General features: G+C 39.2%; 1 protein-coding gene across 1 annotated transcript; it reads left to right on the top strand.

The window, feature by feature from the left end:
- Positions 1-9,921, top strand: LOC150065862 (complement C5-like). The gene is made up of 6 exons (XM_090330543.1): positions 1-128; positions 4,115-4,197; positions 4,588-4,653; positions 5,792-5,854; positions 7,369-7,569; positions 9,775-9,921. Coding segments are annotated over exons 1-6 (480 nt in total). The 5' UTR covers positions 1-63; the 3' UTR covers positions 9,777-9,921.
- Positions 9,922-19,668: the final 9,747 nt, after the last annotated feature.

Here is a 19,668-nt window from a genome sequence, read left to right as displayed (position 1 = left end):
AGTTTATTTCAAAAGAAATTAGCTTCAAAGTTTGATGCCCATGGTTTTGTACCACCTTCCACCATGGCCCTTTGGGAGATACTTTGTTTGTTAATCTTCCTGGAGAAAAGTTGGGGACAGGAACAAACGTAAGTAAAAGCAGCCCATCTCTATTGTGTGATGCATGTTTGTTATATTAAGTGAAAAAGGAAACTCATCAGATTATATCATTGCAAATAACTTTGCCCAAATGAGGAGATTCCTCTCTGAATGAGAAAGCTATGTAAGCATTTTGATTGAGTGAATGGTGAAAAATATGACCGCTTTGATGAATTGTTATTTACAAAACTTCACATGGTCCAGTTTCTCTTCAATAAATGACAAAGTCAATTTAAACTTTGTTCTCATCGCTTGTTTGCATTTGTTCTTAGTTTTTCTGGGTGTTTTTCACAGTTCAAATAGCTTTGAAAATCTATAGTCATTATTTCCAAATGTATAAGTTGACTCTTCACAACTGTTTGTGTTACTGAAATTTTGTGCACTTTAAATTTTATCTTATAAATGATGATTTCTAAAAATAATGCTTAACTGCTGAAAAGTACCCGGGTATTATCTCCTCAAATGTTCTCTCTCCTTCCCTCCCTCCCCCTTCTTCCCTTCCTTTCTCCTTGCCTCCCCCCTCCTTTCTTCCCTCCCTGCCTCTTCCTTTTCTTCTTTCTTTCCCTTCCCTTCCATATTCTCAACCTCCCTCCCATCTCCTCTCTCCCCCTCCCTCTTTCCCTCCTCTCTCTCCCTCTTTTCCTCTCTCCTTCCTTTCCCCCTTCCTTCCTTATATCCTTATATCCTTATACCCTTTCTTCTCAGGTCCTTTTGTGCCCAGGCTGGCTTTGAACCTTTATCCTCAGATGTCAGCCTCCTGAATAGCTAGGATTACAGGTGTGAGCCACTGGCAGGGCTGATGATTGAATTCCAGTTTACAATCCTATATCATACAAAAAATTATGTCATGTTATAAATATAATTATAAATATGCATTGAAAGTTAATCTGAGATTATTGAATTGAATATACTATGTATATATGAATTTAGATGCAGATAAGGATGTGACTGGCCAAGGATCACTGATAGAAAGGGACACTCACTTCAATTTTTTCATTCTGCTATAAATGTAATATATGTATTTAAAACATGCACCAATTTGTTCACAGATTCCCTGCACTAAAAATGCTAAGCATTGTAAACTATCCCATGTCAAGTATAGATTTTTGTATCTAATTTGAGATTGTGTCATATGGCCACAATCTTTTCATTACTCTAGGTAATTTTCATGTGTTCAAAAATTATCTTTAAGAGTTTTATTATGTGTGATTGTTGTTCTTAATGTACTACGTTATTTTTCATCTCTTTGGCTGCCCATTGGTTAATCTCATATTATAACAATGTCTGACCTTCTTATCTAGTATATTATATATACATTTATTTGAAATAGGAAAGGTAAGGAGGAAAAACAAGATGAGGAGAGGGGATGGGGGAGGAAAATGGGGGCACAAACATGAGAAGGGGCATCAATGTGTGAGAAGTAATGCACCTTCTATCTGGCGAATATAGCTGTAACCCCTTTATTAATTACAATAAAAAATTTTAAAAAATTATCTTTAAGGGGGCATGGAGTTTGGCCTAGTGGTAGAGTGCTTGTCTAGCATGCACAACGACCCAGGTTCGATTCCTCGGTACCATATGCATAGAAAAAATCTGGAAGTAGTGCTGAGGCTCAAGTGGTACTGAGCCTTGAGAAAGTCCAAGGACAGTGCTCAAGCCCTGAGCTCAAGCCCAGGACTGGCAGGAAAAAAAAAATTATCTTTAAGGGGCCTGGGAGTTTGGCCTAATGGTACAGGGTTTGCCTAGCATGCACAAAGACCAGGGTTCACATACATAGAAAAAAAGCTGGAAGTGGTAATGTGACTCAAGAGGTAGAGCTAGAGCCTTGAGAAAGCCTAGGACAATGTTCAGGCAGGACTGGCAAAAAAAAATTATCTTTAAATAGTTGTACATAGTGGTTTCAATTCAGGAAATCAATTTATTAAGTACAGTGTATCTTGATCATGTCACCTCTTTCATGGCTCCCCTCAAACTTTCCAATCCTACCTATACCCTCAAGTTACATGAGATAATTTTTATTTACTTCCTTTTGAAAGACAAGAAACTTTCAGCTTAGAGGCAAGGAGAACTTACTGGGTTTACATTAGGGACAGAGTCAAGGTTAGAGAGTGATTCTTGTCCGGGAATGTTCGGAATTTTTCTGCTACACTGAATGGCTCCTAATAAAATATATCTGTGCATATCTAATTTCCATCAAATACATTCTGTATTTATTCCTGGTATTTACAAGGATGTTTACGTTCCAATTTTAGTTTTCTTACATTCCTAGGGTGGAGAGTGTGGCTCACTTAGCATGCATGAAGCCCTGGGTTTGAATTCTCAAAACCATATACACAGAAAAAGCCAGAAGTGGTGCTGTGGCTCATGTCACAGAGTGCTAGCCTTGAGCAAAAAGTGTCCAAAGACAGTGCCCAGCCCTGAGTTCAAGCCCCAGGACTGGCAAATGAAAGAAAGAAGGAAAGGAAGGGAGTGAGCCAAGTAGGGAGGGAGGGAGGGAGGGAGGGAGGGAGGGAGGGAAGGAGGGAGGAAGGAAGGAAGGAAGGAAAGAAGGAAGGAAGGAAGGAAGGAAGGAATGAAGGAAGGAAGGAAGGAAGGAAGAGAGAGAGGGAGGAGGGATGGGAGGGAGGGAGGGAGGAAGGGAGGAAAAGACATTCCTAGAACTAGCATTTTTGTATGATCTAGGAGAAAAAGTAACAAAGATTGAACCAATGAAAGAATAAATACATAACGATGACTAGACTTTAGTATAATGAATAAAAATAAGGAAAGTAAAGAGAAAAGAAATAATGGGTACCAGTAAAATGTGGACAGGAAAGGTTCTCTTAGGGAAGTGACAGTCAAGCCGTTTCAAGGAAAGAAGGAAGCCATGAAAATATCAGGAAAAACATATGAGGTAAAAGTCAAAGGAACACTCTTGCCTCTCAGCAAGCTCAGGTCCATGCTCTTCTGTAGCTATTAAAATTAGATGTCAGAATGAATTCTCCATATGAATAGACTTTCCTGCTAAAGTTAGTTTATATGTGGGCCCAGAGCTGTATTTGAAAGAGTTCTAAGCACTATTATATTTCTTACCACTACCACCACAAATACTCTACAAACCACTCCATAAGCAACACCTTAGAGAATACTGACATTAAAAAGTCCTTTTGCTTCCTAAATTTTCTTGATTGCAATGTTCTTACTAACTATGGTTTAGGGTTGCTGTTGAAAAAGTTGATTCTGGACACAGGTTCTTCAAGACAGTTCTTAGTTCTGCATTGTATGGTCTGTGATTTTGGGCAAATTAATTGGCAGTGTGCTTATAGTGGGAGCAATAGTAATACTGTCCACTAGGGTATATGTAGATTTTCTTCAATTCCTTATATTCAAGAATATAAGAACTTGTTTAATAGAACATCATTCATTTATAAAGAAGAATAGAATGGTGTGAAGTAAATTAAATGGAATGGAAGATGATTGTGTTGATTGAGACAAGACATGCTCAAAAAGATATATATGTATCAATCACATGTTTTCACCCATATTAGGATATAGACCTAGAAATAATAATAATAGTAATATGTTATTATAAAAGGAGAACTGCTTCAGGGAAAGCAGCTGGTTTGTGAAGTGGAAAGGAGAATATTATGGTGGGTAAAAACATATAAGTATGGTATGTTTGTGTATAATTGACTGAAATCTCTCTAAAAGGAGGAAAAAATAGGAAAAGCAATATAATTTAAAGAATATTATATGCCTTTACATAAATTTTTTTTTTGCCAGTACTGGTGCTTGAAATCGGGGCTTCGGCTCTGTCCTTGAGTATCTCTGTGTTCAAGTCCAGTGCTTTACAACGTGAACCCTAGAACCACTTCCAGATTTTTTTTTTTATGTGGTACCGAGGAATCCAACCCAGAGTTTCATGAATATTAGGCAAGCACTATACCACTAAGTCACATAATCAGCCCTCTTGTTGTTTGTTTGTTTGTTTCTACAGATATGGTGTACAGACAATTCAAGATAAGTATAAAGTGGACTCTCCGGCCATTAGCACTGCACACTTTGAAATGAAAGGAACTGGTAATTTCTCACAGTTACAAGCTTAACTATGAAGAGTTTGAGTTTTTATAGTTCTTTATGTCTGTAATGTACCTAATGTAAATTCATTCCTACTAGTATAGTTGGAATTACTGAGGCAGGAGTAAGAAAGAAGGGTCATATTCTAGCTCTAGTCACTAACAGTTAGGAACTGGGCCCTTTTCTCTGATTTTATGTTCTTGTCATATTGTTAGAAGAGTTCAGGTCCCCTGAGGTGCTTGACTTGATCAGGTCCTTTCTATAGATATGGTTTTGGGTAAAATGAGCAATCAAGATGATAAGAGTAGAACCCAGAAAGACAAACTGTGCACTCAAGCTCTTCTGATCAGTTAGCAACACACCAAAGACAGTTAAGTTTTTCCTTCTTCCTAGCCTTTCCTCCCAATGGCCTGTTCTTCATCAATAGGAAAGATATTATAGGAACTACATCATTTCAAAGTAATAAAAGAGGGACAGCACACATTCCTACACTTAGTTACATGTCTTCTCAGACACTATGAATGCTTCAACAATAAAAAGCACATTTATTTATTTTCTTATTTCCTTACCTATATTGTGCTGATAATGGGGCATGGAACTCAGGAACTTACATTCTCACTTAGCTTTTCACTCCACGCTGGCACTCTACCACTTGAGCCCTACTCCACTTCCAGAGATAGCATCTTAATCACCATTTCTGTAGTTATAAAATTCTTCATAATTAGAATCTGGGTATGGTGGCTCACCCCTGAAATCCTAGCTACTCAGGAGGCTGAGATCTGAGGATTGCAGGTCAAAACCACCCTGGACACTAAAGTCCATGAGACTTTTATTTCCAATTAACCACCAGAAAACCAGAAGTCATGCTGTGGCTTAAGGAGTAGGACAGTAGCCTTGAGCTGAAGTATTCAGGGACAGCGGCCAGACCCAGAGTTCAAGTCCGTGACCAAATATAAATAAATAAATAAATAGATAAATAGATAAATAAATAATTCTTCATGATTAACTTCATCCTGTGGCATTTATAATTACATGTGTAATAATAGCTCAGAGAGCAAATAAGAAAAATCAGTGATCCAGCAAGACTGCTCAATCTAAATCCTTAGTTTGTTGTAACCAAAAAATAGAAAACAGTTAAAGTTTCTAAATTAGACAAAGCTAAACAAACCAAATACTCTCAGCTCCACTATGAGGGGAAGAGTCTTGCTAAGAGATGTAATATACAATAGCTAATTGGACACCCAATCAATACTGATTTGTTGAATGAATGATTTATGAATGTTTAAAATACTTAGTTCCATAGAACGTTTTTATTTTTATTTTATTTTATTTTATTTTTTGCCAGTCTTGGGCTTGGGCTCAGGGCCTGAGCACTGTCCTTGGACGTTCTCAAGGCTTAGCACTCTACCACTTGAGCCTCAGCACCACTTCCAGCTTTTTTCTATGTATGTGGTACCGAGGAATCGAACCCGGGTCTTCGTGCATGCTAGGCAAGCACTCTACCACTAGGCCAAACTCCCAGCAGAATGTTTTTATTTTTAGACTTTATGTTCCTTCTGTTTCTTTTCCTTACTCTTTTTTACTTTTTTTTAAATAGATGGCTCTTCTAAACGAATTATTAGGACAAGAAGAGATCTGCAACAGAAACTAGAAGAACAAGGTACCTTGAAAGCATTATCTAATTGTAAAAACATTACAAGTGTATCACTAAAAAGCTCTAGACAAATGAAATACCATGTACTTCTTTAACAGAAGGGTTGAAAAGAAAGTTGTGGAGGTCTAGCTCTTTTCAGTGACAAAAATCAATTTTTTTTAAAAAATATCTGTTTTGTTCATCTATGTTAATCTGAGAAAATTGGGCCTTCACTATCTCTCTCTTTAAAATGACATATTAAATTTTTATTTGTCCCAAATATATTCTCTCTACAAACATCATTAAGATCGTATTCTTCCACTCTAAATCTATGGTTTGATTAACTTTAATTTATAACTGTAAAGCTATACTATTTCTACATTTATACAAATCCACAGGGTTTCTAATACATAGTAGTTAAAACTATGATTTAAAATATAAATCTAGCCAGGCTCCGGGAGCTGTAATCCTAGCTACTCAGGAGGCTGATATCTCAGGATCAAGGCTCAAAGCCAGCCCAGCTCAGTAAAGTCCGTGAGACTCTTATCTCCAATTAGCCACCAGAAAACCAAAAGTAGCACTGTGGTGCGCTCTACTGAATGTGGTAGAGGGGTAGCCTTGAGCTGAAGAGGTCAGTGACAGCCCCCAGGCCCAGAGTTCCAGCCCCATCACCAACCATATAAAATAAAATATAAATAAAATGGGAATTAGTAACAAACAGATAACTCACCTTTTACAGTAAGAAGGACATCAAACCAGAGGGGTCTGTGTCCTGGGTTCAGTGAATATCATGCTTAGTGAAATGTAGGAATTTCTAACAATTACAAGAGTATTCCATTTGCACCTGTTATTGTAAGCTAACCTTCATTGTATGTTGTAAAGATCTGAAAAGGGGAGCACTGATTAAACTGAGCACTTACAAGGAAGGAAGATGCTAGCCTAGGTCTGTGTACTATGCTATATAAGGCATTTTGAAAATAGGATATTTAGCTTCCAGAAGGAAATTCCTACAGTGCTAGCTTCACTTAATGGAAGGTTTCATGTATATTTGTGTATTTGTGTGTGTGTGTGTCTGTGTGTGTGTGTGTGTGTGTGTGTGTGTGTGTGTGTGTAAGAGTCTCAAGGATTTTCCTGCCTGGCCTGACTTCCAACTGCAATCCTCAACTCCCAGCCTTCTGAGTATGGAGGATAGCAGTTGAACAGGCTTATTTAGTCTATGTTTACTCAAAGGGTTCTGATCCCAAAGTGCTAGTTTGAGGGATTAGGATTTAGCCTAGTTGAAGGAAAAGAGTACGGAACCCCAAATGCTATTTTCAGGAAACCTTTCAAAGCATGTAGTGTGAAGTGGAGGTAATGTCATCCATTGGCCATCCTGGAGTAGTTGCAAGGAAAGGCAGGTCAGCCAACTGGTTATGGCTGCGGTTATGGTAAGAGCTCACTTGGTAGTTAGTGGAAATCAAGAATGCCTTCTGATTCATTCTCAGCCTGAGGTGTTGTATGCCTAGGCCTGATCAAAGGTAACTGTACTGTCACCATTTCAGTTGCCACATACAAACATCCAGTGATAAAGAAATGTTGTTATGATGGTGCCCGTTTGAATATCCATGAAACCTGTGGAGAGCGTGCTGCCCGGATTACCATAGGGCCACGATGTATCACAGCTTTCAACCAATGCTGTACCTTGGCAAACCAGTTCCGAACTTTGAAAGAAAAGCTACTTCATTTTGGAAAAAAACACAGGTGTAAGTATTACATTTTTAGGGTGTGGGGATATATAGGTCATGGGTAGAGCAATCGATTGCACATTAAGTATTACAATTTCTACTACAATTCTGCCCAATACCAGTGATTTTGTATAATGGCATTCTACATAAAAAAATAGGCATTATCATCCTTTCTCAAAATTGAATTTTGAAAAGTTGAAACTTAGATATGCCCATAAGGAAACATGTTAACCCTCATGCACACTACACAAACCCAGACGGAAGACCCAGTAAAAACATACAGCCAAGTTTCTATGTAACTTAAACATCCTTAGTATTACCTGAGGCTCAAGACAAAACCTTAAACTAGACATCTCCAATATATTCTAGACCTCTCCCTTGAATTCTAAAGCTCTATGTTTCCATGATACTATGACCATTAATTTTTTCCATATTTACCCTGACCAAATACACCAATAATACATTTGAATCTATCGTGATTTCATGAAATCTTGGGCCCAGAGTGTGGCCTAGTGCTGGGGTGCTTGCCTAGCATGCACAAAGCTCTAGGTTCAATTCCTCAGTACCGAGTACACTGAAAAAAGCTGTAAGTGGTGCTGTGGCTCAAGTGGTAGACCACTAGCCTTGAGAAAGCTCAAGGACAGTGCTCAAGCCCTGAGTTCAAGCCCCAGGATGGGCAAAGAAAAAAATTGAAATCTTATAGCAGTTTCAACAACAGAACATATTCTCAGAATTTATAGACCTCTTACATGTTTTCAGAACTTTTAATCCTTTTGTGCCTTCTACATATCTTCTTTAAGATACAAACAAAAACAGAAAGGCACTTCCTGTCTTTACTGCAATTATGTTGTATAACTTTGTATCTCTAATTTTGTTCATCTCCATGAACATACTGCTGCAAAAATAATTGCTGTGATAATTTAACAAACTCATACTAACAGGTTTTTTTTTTACTATAGAAAATTTTGTGCTTTTAGCTTTCTTTGACATGTAGCACCATGTGAATAATTCTTTTTTTTTTTTTTTCTGCCAGTCCTGGGCTTGAGCTCAGGGCCTGAGCACTCTCCTTGGACTTTCTCAAGGCTAGAGCTCTACCACTTGAGCCTCAGCACCACTTCCGGCTTTTTTCTACATGTGGTACCGAGGAATTGAACCTGGGTCTTCATGCATGCTAGGCAAGCACTTTAACCACTAGGCCAAATTCCCGGCCCCACCATGTGAATAATTTTAAGTATGAAAATATAACAACTGTATGCCTGGTGCCAGTGGCTCATGCTGTGATCCTAGCTACTCAGGAGGCTGCGATCTGAGAATTGTGGTTTAAAGCCAGCCCAGGCACAAAAGTCTGTTAGACTCCTATCTCTAGTTAACCACCAGAACACAGGACGTGTCGCTGTGGCTCAAGTGGTAGAGCACTAGCTATGAGCTGAAGAGCTCAGTGACAGTGCCCAGACCCAGAGTTAAAACCCCACGACCAAGAAAGAAAAGAAAATGTAATATAATGTGAAAACTCTTGGAGAATTAGGAATGTTGTTTCAGGCATTTGGTGGTCTGGATTCTAGTAATAACTGTGACCTAGGGCAAAGAACTTAACCTCTCTGAAAAATAGCTAAAGCAAAACAGGGATGGAAGTACGGCTAAAGACATACTAAAACATCAGGTCCTGAATTCAGATCTTAGTACTGACAAGCAGAAAGAGAGAGAACACTATGAACTTTAAATGAAATGGTAAATTTGAAAATGCCAAGAGATTACCTGAGATATTATGAAACCTATACAAAATGAGAACAGCTTACATTGATTCTAGAGAGTCCAAGATTACTAGATATTTCTTTTTCTTTTCTTTTTTTTCCTGCCAGTCCAGAGGTTTGAACTCAGGCCTGAGCACTGTTCTTGGACTTTCTCAAGCTAAAGTTCTGCCACTTGAGCCACAGTACCACTTCTAGCACTTTTTTTCTATGTATGTGGTACCGAGGAATTGAACCCATGTTTCTGTGTTTGTTAGGCAAGCACTCTACCACTGGGCCAAATTACTGGCCCTATACTAGATATTTCTATCTGGCATTTATGCCTGGTATTTTGTATTGGATTTGGTCTATGGATAAAGTGCTTTAAAAATAGAAATCTCATTTAAAATGTAGGGTTGTAACTTTTTCAACCTCAGTAATTTGAAATTCTTACTATTTTGAAAAAACTTAACAAGGATAACTTATTGTCTTTCAGAGTAAGGGCTCATGAAGACATCACCTTCTTTCTTCATCTACTGGAATATGCTCAATGTCATTACCTGAATGCGTTAAGTTTTGAATAACACATATGCAAGCTGTTAATTTTGCTAAATATCAGAGGGCAAAATCAAACTTAGTTAAATATGATGGTGATAACTTTGCATTGTATTTTTGAAGCAAACAGCCTTGGTTGCATGTGAGGTCATTTATCACATTTTTAATTTATTAACCTTCTTCACAAATGAGAACAGAATGGGGCCAGGAGTGTAGCCTAATGGTAGCATGCTCACCTAGCATGCCCAAAGCCTTGGGTTTAATTCCCCAGAATCACATACACAGAAAAAGCCAGAAATGGTGCTGGGGCTCAAGTGGCAGAGTGCTAGCCTTGAGCAAAAATTGTACAAGACAGTACCCAGGGCCTGAGTTCAAGCTCCAGGACTGGCAAACAAGAGATAAATAGAGAGAGTAAGAAGAAGGAGAGGAAGAGGAGGAGGAAGAGGAGGAGGAGGAGGAGGAGGAAGAGGAAGAGGAGTAAGAGGAGGAATAGGAAGAGGAGGAGGAGGAGGAGGAAGAGGAGGAAGCAGGGAGGGAATGAGAGAGGGAGAGAGAGAGAGACAGACAGACAGACAGACAGGCAGAGACAGAGAGACAGAGACAGAGAGAGAACAAAAGGCCAATACTAAGTTCACTAGAACAGCTCAACCATCAGCGTTTCGTTAATGTGCCCAGGAATCCTGCCCTTCTCTCTCTCAGATGTCAAGACCCCATCACAAAGGAATAGGAAGGGTGACTGTGGCCCTCTCAGTGACCTCTGTTAGGACTGTGCATGGAGAGTCAGGGGCATGTTGGATCGAGCTCACTGCTGTGTGTATAGCCCTGAGGACATCTGTTATTACAACATTGAACCACTTGTGCCAGGAAATGAAAGTCCCTAAAATGATAACATGTTATAAATATAGTTGTCTTAATCAGAATGTTGGGATTAATAAAACATTGATAAATCATATTGATAAATTCTCATTGATGAATTGTCTTTTTTCCCAAATTGCTTACAATTTAGTCTTTGATTTACTCATTTAGCTAGTTTTCTATACTGGGTAAATATTTCTACAGTTCTCCATTTTAATTTTGATGAAACTTTATTTACCCCTTTTAATATTCATTTATATCAAGACTTTGTTTTATTTTATCCATTTTAATTTTGTTTATTAGAAGCACAGCTGGCAAGTGTAATCTTATTCAGGAGTTGTGAGGATCACAGTTCCAAGCCAACCTGGACATGAAAGTCTATGAGTTTCTTATTTTTTCTCCCTCTTCCCCCAATCCCCCCAAAAGTCTGTAAGATTCTTATCTCCAGTTAACCACCAGAAAACAGGAAGTGGCACTGTTACTCAAAGTGGTAGAGCACTCGCCTTGAGCTGAAGAGTTCAGGGAAAGTGCCCAGGCCCTGAGTTCAAGTCCCACAACCAACCAAAAAAAAGTTTCACACAGTGAAGAAGACCGACAAGATCAGATCCTGTGACAAATGCAAGACACGAAGAAAGCTGGTCTTGTCTGTGGTGTGCACAACTATAGCCCTGCTGTCAGGTCCATACTGTGTACTAAATAAATAAATAGTTGCTGACTGAAAGAAGTAGGATTCACTGAGATTGGGGGCTAAGAAGGCCTCTCTAGAGGAAGAAGTGCACTGAGAACTTTAAGACAAGAAGACAGCTGTGTGAACATCCACGAGTGGGAACACTAGGCTAAAAACTTGTAGAAATCTTACAGGAATAAAATTCGTGGGTTTGATAAACAAGGATTTTTTTTTTTGCCAGTCTTGGCTTGAACTCAGGGCTGAGCACTGTCCTTGGGTTTCTCAAGGCTAGAGCTCTACCACTTCAGTCACAGCACCACTTCCAGCTGTTTTCTCTGTATGTGGTACTGAGGAATGAAACCTGGGTCTTCATGCATGCTGGGAAACCACTCTACCACTAAGCCAAACTCCCAGACCAAGAAACAAGGATTATTTTAAGTGGCTTATCTGAAAAAATAACTATTAGAGATAAGAACTGGGTATGTGGCTGCAGTGGTAAAATGCTTTCCTAAAAAGTGTGAGGCTCTGAGTTCAAATGCCACTATCACAGAAAACTAAGAAATCCTGAAATTCTTTAAAGATTCTGTGTTTTAATGGTAATTCTAAATTTGCTTCTCTGTTCCACAGAAATGGTCACAACACACTTTCAGAAGTAGAGTTTGGCCTAGTGGTTAAAGTGCTTGCCTAGCATGCATGAAGGCCCGGGTTCGATTCCTTGGTACCACATACATAGAAAAAAGCCAGAAGTGGTGCTGAGGCTCAAGTGGTAGAGCTCTAGCCTTGAGAAAGTTCAAGGACAGTGCTCAGGCCCTGAGCTCAAGCCCAGTACTGGCAAAAAAAGAAAAAAATAGCTCATATTAGCTTTTCGGACTACCACTGTGTAAGATGATTAAAATCAGGTGGCATTTTAAGCTGTATTTCTTTTTTATCTTTTCTGTTTTGGTACTGGGGATCGAACCCAGGACATTGTACTTATTAGGCAAACAAGCGCTTTGCCACTGAGCTACATCCCAGCCCTCAGGTTGCATTCTACAAATGTACCCATAACAAGAAAAATGTGTCACAATTCATATTTTATAGGTCACAAAAGCAATTTACAGCATTTTCAGAGGTAATCTATGGGCCAAATTTCTCTATAAAAATGTGATCAGCAAGCCAGGTGCAGTGGCTCACTCCTATAATCCTAGCTACTCAGGAGGCTGAGATCTGAGGATTGTGGTTCAAAGCCAGCCCGGGCAACAAATTCCGACACTCATATCTCCAATTAAGCACCAGAATTGGCACTGTGGCTCAAGGGGTAGGATGGTGGCCTTGATCTGAAGACCTTGGGGACAACAACACCCAAGCTAAGTGGTAGAGCGGTAGAATACCAATAGAATTAGAGTCAACAATGGCCAATGACAAAGGTAGATAATACAATATAAATCTAATACTATCTTCTACTCGGATAGTAAATAAACTTTTTTGGGGGGGCAGGGGAACAGTATGAAGAGCTGAACTTGTAGCCTTGCACTCGCTAGGCAAGGGCTCTACCACTTGAGTCATAACCCAAGGCCATTTATTTAGTTTGCTTTTCAGTAGAGTCTCCTGCTAACTTTGCCTAAAGAGGCCTCTGTGGTCGAATGATCATGCTACTTCCAGATGTACCTGGGACTACAGGCAGGAGTCACCACCTGTGGCCTGAAATGTACTTTAAAATTCATTAAGCCTCTCTCTTTCCCCCTCTCCCTTTCCTTCTCTCTCCCTCTCTCCCTCTTTCCCTCCCTCCCTCTCCTTCCTCACTCCACCAAAACTGTCTATAAAGATATTTGCTTTAAGTTTTTCCAACTGGCTGTAATTTGTGCTCCCAGAGTGATTTTTACACTAGTGTCAAGAGAAGGGTAGCTGTTAAATAGACTCTGAGTGTGCCAGCTTCTGCAGGGCTGGTAGCACTCTATGTGTGACCCTTACTTTTGTGGATATCGTATACTGTGGATATCATAATAAGAATGACTTTAACAAGGGCCCAGACTTTAGCCTAATGTAGAGTGCTTGCCTAGCATGCACCAAGACCCGGGTTTGATTTCTTGGTAACGCATACATAGAAAAAAAAACAACACACACACACACAAGTGATGCTGTGGTTCAAGTGATAGAGATGTAACCTTGAGGAAAAAAAAAAAAAAACACAGAACGGTGCTCAGCACAGGGTTCAAGCCCATGACTGGCAAAAAACAAAAAAAAAGAATGACTTTAACTTCTGAGAATAGGGACTTGAGCTAAAAAGCAGGCTGAAGGAAAAATGTGGTGTGGTTCTCAGAATCACTCCAGGGTCTGCTACCCTTTGTGGGCATCACTTCCATGATTCTCAAATCACAATTTAAAATGTTTTAATTCTAAGGAAATGCCTTTGTTTCTCCAGTAGCCTCCACACTACTTAGAAGAGGCTCATGAAATTTAAGTGGAGCTATTATGAGTCATATCTTGTCTATGCCATTCAACCATGAGGCATCTGTTGTTAAATTTCTGAAAGCAAAAACATACAAGATATTAATGGTTTGATTTTATTCTCTAAATTCATGGTTATAAAAGTCATGTACTAGCCGGCACCAGTGACTTACATCTGTAATCCTAGCTACACAGGAGGCTGAGATCTGAGGACCATAGCTTGAAGCCAGCAAGAGACTCCATGAGATTCTTATCTTCCATTAACCACCAGACTACCAGAGTGATGCTGTGGCTCAAAGTGGTAGAATGAAAGTGTTCAGGGACAGCACTCAGGCCCTGAGTTTAAGTCCTGTGGCTTACAAAAAAACAAGGAATACTAGAAAAATCCTTTCTCATTCATAGAAAGTGGCTTATAATTACATGAAAATAGGTTTCTAGATATTTTGACAAAATCAATTTGAATAACTACTTAAAGAATCACTTGAAAGATACAAAATTTGCCAACCACCAGTGACTCATGCCTGTAATCCTAGCTACTGAAAAGGCTGACATCTGAAGAATGGTTCAAAGTCAGCCCAAGCAGAAAAGTCCTTGAAACACCAAGAGGCCAGAAACAGAGTTATGGCTCCAGTGGTAGAAGGCCACTGTTAAGCAAACAAAGCTAGGAGACAAATGCTCAGGCCCTGTCTTCAAGCACCGGTATTAGCATCAAGTAAAAAAAGAAAGAAAGAAAGAATTACCCTTTTAAGAGCACCTTCCTGTCTTGGTGACTTCGGGAATACTCACAAGCAATTCTACTGCTTGGCTAGAGTGAAGATTGGAACACTGAGGTAGAGGCAGAATGCCTCTATTTTGGGAGTGGAATCCAGGTAGTATTAGGGGAAGGATAAATGACCATGAAAATTGCTGTCAGACCTGAGTGTCTTCTCTTAGAAATGCACACTATTTGTATAAAAAAATTTAAAAGACTCACATGTTAAAAGATAATGAAAAATACATCTTTGAATGGCATTGGGAAGACATTTTTTTCTTTTTGCTAGTCCTGGGGCTTGAACTCAAGGCCTAAGCACTGTCATTGGGCTTTCTCAAGGCTAGTGTTCTATCACTTGAGCCACAGCACCGCTTTTTCTGTGTAGGTGTTTTCAGGGAGTCAAACCCAGGGCTTTGTGCAGGCTAGGCAAGGACTCTACCACTAGGCTATGCTCCCAGCCCCCAGGAAGACAGAATTTTTAAGTTGGGAACCCATCAACTTCAGTTGTGTTGAATGTCGGCTCTGTTGAGGACTTTTGAGATCAATAGTCCTTCAAACATTTGAAACAAATAATGTCAAGACAACTAGGCTTCTTTGCACTTAAAATAATTAAACTGAGCCAGGCATGGTGGCTCATGCCTGTAATCCTTAGCTACTCAGGAGGCTGAGATCTGAGGATCAAGGTTCAAAGCCAACCCCAGGCACAAGAGGACCTGAGACTCTTATCTCCAATTAACTTCTAGAAAATGGGAAGTGGGGCTTGGCTCAAGGGTTGGGCAGGAGCCTTGAGCTGAAGAGCTCAGGGACAGTGCCCAGGCCGAGTTCAAGCCCCTTGAACCCCCGCCCACCCACATACACACACAAAAATACTTAGGTTGACTGTACTCTTTTCTAGTTTCTTTTCCCGAAAATGATGACAAAAGAACTGTTTGTTTAACTTTACCCCTTCTTTCACAACCCAGCTTAATCATTCTACAGATTTCCTTTTGGAATAAGTGGGCCAGATAGCCAGACCACACAATGGCCGACTTCTGCCATTTCAATGTCATATGTAAGAGACACTTTTAGTGAAAATTTTATATCCAGTTTTTCTTTGTGCTCCTTACTTCCCTGTAATCAATTCAGTGTAATGTCGTGTTAAGAATTGGACTTTGTTGTGCCGGGACTTTGGCCTAATGGTAGAGTGATTGCCTAGCATGCAGGAAGACCTGGGTTCAACTCCTTGGTACCACATACATAGAAAAAAAACAGCCAGAAGTGGTTCTGAGGCTCAAATGGTACAGCTTTAGCCCTGAGAAAGTCCAAGGACAGTGCTCAGGCCCTGAGCTCAAGCCCAGTACTGGCAAAAAAAAAAAAAAAGGACTTTGTTGGGCTGGATGCGTAGTCATAGAGTGCCCACTTAGCATGCACAAGGCTCTGAATTTGATTCCTCCCCACCACATACTCAGAAAAAGCTTGAAGTGGTGCTGTGCCTCAAGTGGTAGAAAACTAGCCTTGAGGAAAGCCCATTTTTCAGGCCCTGAGTTTGAGCCCCAGGACTGGCAAAAAAAAAAAAAAATAGGACTTTGTTAAGTCAAAGCAAGAAATTTGTCAATGTGATTGTAAATATCTGATTTCTACAAACATGGTTTACAGATTTGCTTTTAAATAGAATACATAATATATACTAAGGTAGAAAAAGAAAGTTGTAAAGAAAAAGTTGCTGATGAGCATTGTAAGAATAAATTTAACTGCAAATCTTTAAGATAAAATTTTACCTAATTATAAATCATTAACGAGACTCCATCATCCTTGGAAATTTTGTTCATGTGCTTATCTGAAACTCTTATTTTAACATATCAAAATCCTCTCTGGAAAGAATAATAATAATTATTATTATTATTTTGCTTGGACTCAAGCAAAAAACGTGGTAGGCTAGCCCTCTACCACTTGTGCCACAGCAGTACTTGTGGCTTTTTCTGTGTATATGGTACTGAGGAATCCAACCCGGGTCTTCATGCATGTTAGGCAAGCTCTCTACCACTAGGCCACACTCTCGATCCCTGAAATGAATAATTTGAAAACATGCTCCAAGTCTGAATCAATGCAAATTCTGAATGAATGGTAGTGAATTAAGAGACATCAGAAAGTACGTTTTTTGTTCTGTTTTTTCAGTAAGTAGTAAAGCGACAATGGTGATATGAACAGTGATACCAGATTCCTCACCTGCAGTCACAGTCTTTGTCCAGGAAATCTTTATTTTCTTCTATGGACTTAGGCAGACCAAGAAACTATCCCTTGGACCCTTTTGTAGAGAGGAAAGGAAAGAAGAAAAGGGAGATGAGATGAGAGGATAAAGGAAAGGACAAAAGAGGGAAAGAGGAAGAATGAAGAGGGAAAATGAAAAATAAGTCCCTCAAGTGTAAACTCCTATAAAACAATTCCTGTCTTAATTATGGACATGAAAGTATGTTTGGGTTCTGATTTTAGTTTTCTTGCTCAGAGATATTTCTTTTTGTCATTAATGATTAACCAGAGAACAAATTTATCCAAATTCTTCAAGCTTAGTTTATTTCAAAAGAAATTAGCTTCAAAGTTTGATGCCCATGGTTTTGTACCACCTTCTGCCATGGCCCTTTGGGAGATACTTTGTTTGTTAATCTTCCTGGAGAAAAGTTGGGGACAGGATCAAATGTAAGTAAAAACAGCCCATCTCTATTGTAGGATGCATGTTTGTTATATTAAGTGAAAAAGGAAACTCACCAGATTATATCATTGCAAATAACTTTGCTCAAATGAGGAGATTCCTCTCTGAATGAGAAAGATATGTAAGCATTTTGATTGAGTGAATGGTGAAAAATGTGACAGCTTTGATGAATTGTTATTTACAAAACTTCACATGGTCCAGTTTCTCTTCAATAAATGACAAAGTCAATTTAAACTTTGTTCTCATTGCTTGTTTGCATTTGTTCTTAGTTTTTCTGGGTGTTTTTCACAGTTCAAATAGCTTTGAAAATCTATTAGTCATTATTTCCAAATGTATAAGTTGACTCTTCACAACTATTTGTGTTACTGAAATTTTGTGCACCTTAAATTTTATCTTATAAATGATGATTTCTAAAAATAATGCTTAACTGCTGAAAAGTACCCGGGTATTATCTACTCAAATGTTCTCTCTCCTTCCCTCACTCCCCCTTCTTCCCTTCCTTTCTCCTTGCCTCCCCCCTCCTTTCTTCCCTCTCTGCCCCTTCCTTTTCTTCTTTCTTTCCCTTCCCTTCCATATTCTCAACCTCCCTCCCATCTCCTCTCTCCCCCTCCCTAGTTCCTCCTCTCTCTCCCTCTTTTCCTCCTTCCTTCCCTTTCCCCTTTCCTTCCTTATATCCTTATATCCTTATACCCTTTCTTCTCAGGTCCTTTTGTGCCCAGGCTGGCTTTGAACCTTTATCCTCAGATCTCAGCCTCCTAAATAGCTAGGATTACAGGTGTGAGCCATTGGCAGGGCTGGTTATTGAAATCCAGCTTACAATCCTATATCATACAAATAAAATATGTCATGTTATAAATATAGCTATAAATATGCAATGAAAGTTAATCTGAGATTATTGAATTGAATATACTATGTATATATGAATTTATATGCACATAAGGAAGTGACTGGCCAAGGATCACTGATAGAAAGGGACAAAAGTAGGACTTTACTCACTTCAATTTTTGCATTTTGCCATAAATGTAATATATGTATTTAAAACATGCACCAAGTTGTTCACAGATTCCCTGCACTAAAAATGCTAAGCATTGTAAACTATCCCATGTCAAGTATAGATTTTTGTATCTAATTTGAGATTGTGTCATATGACCACAACCTTTTCATTACTCTAGGTAATATTCATGTGTTTAAAAATTATCTTTAAGAGTTTTATTATGTGTGATTGTTGTTCTTAATGTACTACGTTATTTTTCATCTCTTTGGCTGCCCATTGGCTAATCTCATATTGTAACAATGTCTGACCTTGTTATCTGGTATATTATATAAACGTTTATTTGAAATAGGAAAGGGAAGGAGGAAAAACAAGATGAGGAGAGGGGATGGGGGAGGAAAATGGGGGCAAAAACATGAGAAGGGGCATCAATGTGTGAGAAGTAATGCACCTTCTATCTGGCGAATATAGTTGTAACCCTTTTATTAATTATAATAAAAAAATTTAAAAAATTATCATTAAGGGGGCATGGAGTTTGGCCTAGTGGTAGAGTGCTTGTCTAGCATGCACAAAGACCCAGGTTCGATTCCTCGGTACCATATGCATAGAAAAAAGCTGGAAGTGATGCTGAGGCTCAAGTGGTAGAGCTCTAGCCTTGAGAATGTCCAAGGACAGTGCTCAGGCCCTGAGCTCAAGCCCAGGACTGGTAGAAAAAAAAATTATCTTTAAGGGGCCTGGGAGTTTGGCCTAACGGTAGAGGGCTTGCCTAGCGTGCACAAAGACCAGGGTCCAATTCCCCAGCGTCACATACATAGAAAAAAAGCTGGAAGTGGTAATGTGACTCAAGAGGTAGAGCTCTAGCCTTGAGAAAGCCCAAGGACAGTGTTCAGGCAGGACTGGCAAAAAAAAACTATCTTTAAGTAGTTGTACATAGTGGTTTCAATTCAGGAAATCAATTTATTAAGTACAGTGTATCTTGATCATGTCACCTCTTTCATGGCTCCCCTCACCCTTCCCAATCCTACCTATACCCTCAAATTGCATGAGATGATTTTTATTTACTTCCTTTTGAAAGACAAGAAACTTTCAGCTTAGAGGCAAGGAGAACTTACTGGGTTTACATTAGGGACAGAGTCAAGGTTAGAGTGTGATTCTTGTCCTGGAATTTTCTGATTTCTTTCTGCTACACTGACTGGCTCCTAATAAAATATATCTGTGCATATCTAATTTCTATCAAATACATTCTGTATTTATTCCTGGTATTTACAAGGATGTTTAAGTTCCAATTTTAGTTTTCTTACATTCCTAGGGTGGAGAGTGTGGCTCACTTAGCATGCATGAAACCCTGGGTTCCATTACCCAAAACCATATACACAGAAAAAGCCAGAAGTGGTGCTGTGGCTCATGTCACAGAGTGCTAGCCTTGAGCAAAAAGTGTCCAAAGACAGTGCCCAGCCC

Source organism: Megascapheus bottae, chromosome 3 (genome assembly GCF_031878675.1).
Source record: "Megascapheus bottae isolate mThoBot1 chromosome 3, mThoBot2.hap1, whole genome shotgun sequence".
Taxonomy (NCBI): domain Eukaryota; kingdom Metazoa; phylum Chordata; class Mammalia; order Rodentia; family Geomyidae; genus Megascapheus; species Megascapheus bottae.
The sequence above is the reverse complement of the archived record's forward strand: the minus strand, read 5'-3'. Positions and strand labels throughout refer to the sequence as shown.

Excerpts from the sequence above, each read along its gene's own strand:
- LOC150065862 (XM_090330543.1), top strand. The coding sequence starts at position 64 with ATGGCCCTTTGGGAGATACTTTGTTTGTTAATCTTCCTGGAGAAAAGT. Across the intron at positions 4,198-4,587 it reads CTTTGAAATGAAAGGAACTG|CCTTTCCTCCCAATGGCCTG; the intron begins GTAATTTCTCAC and ends CCTTCTTCCTAG. Across the intron at positions 4,654-5,791 it reads AGGAACTACATCATTTCAAA|ATGGCTCTTCTAAACGAATT; the intron begins GTAATAAAAGAG and ends TTTTTTAAATAG.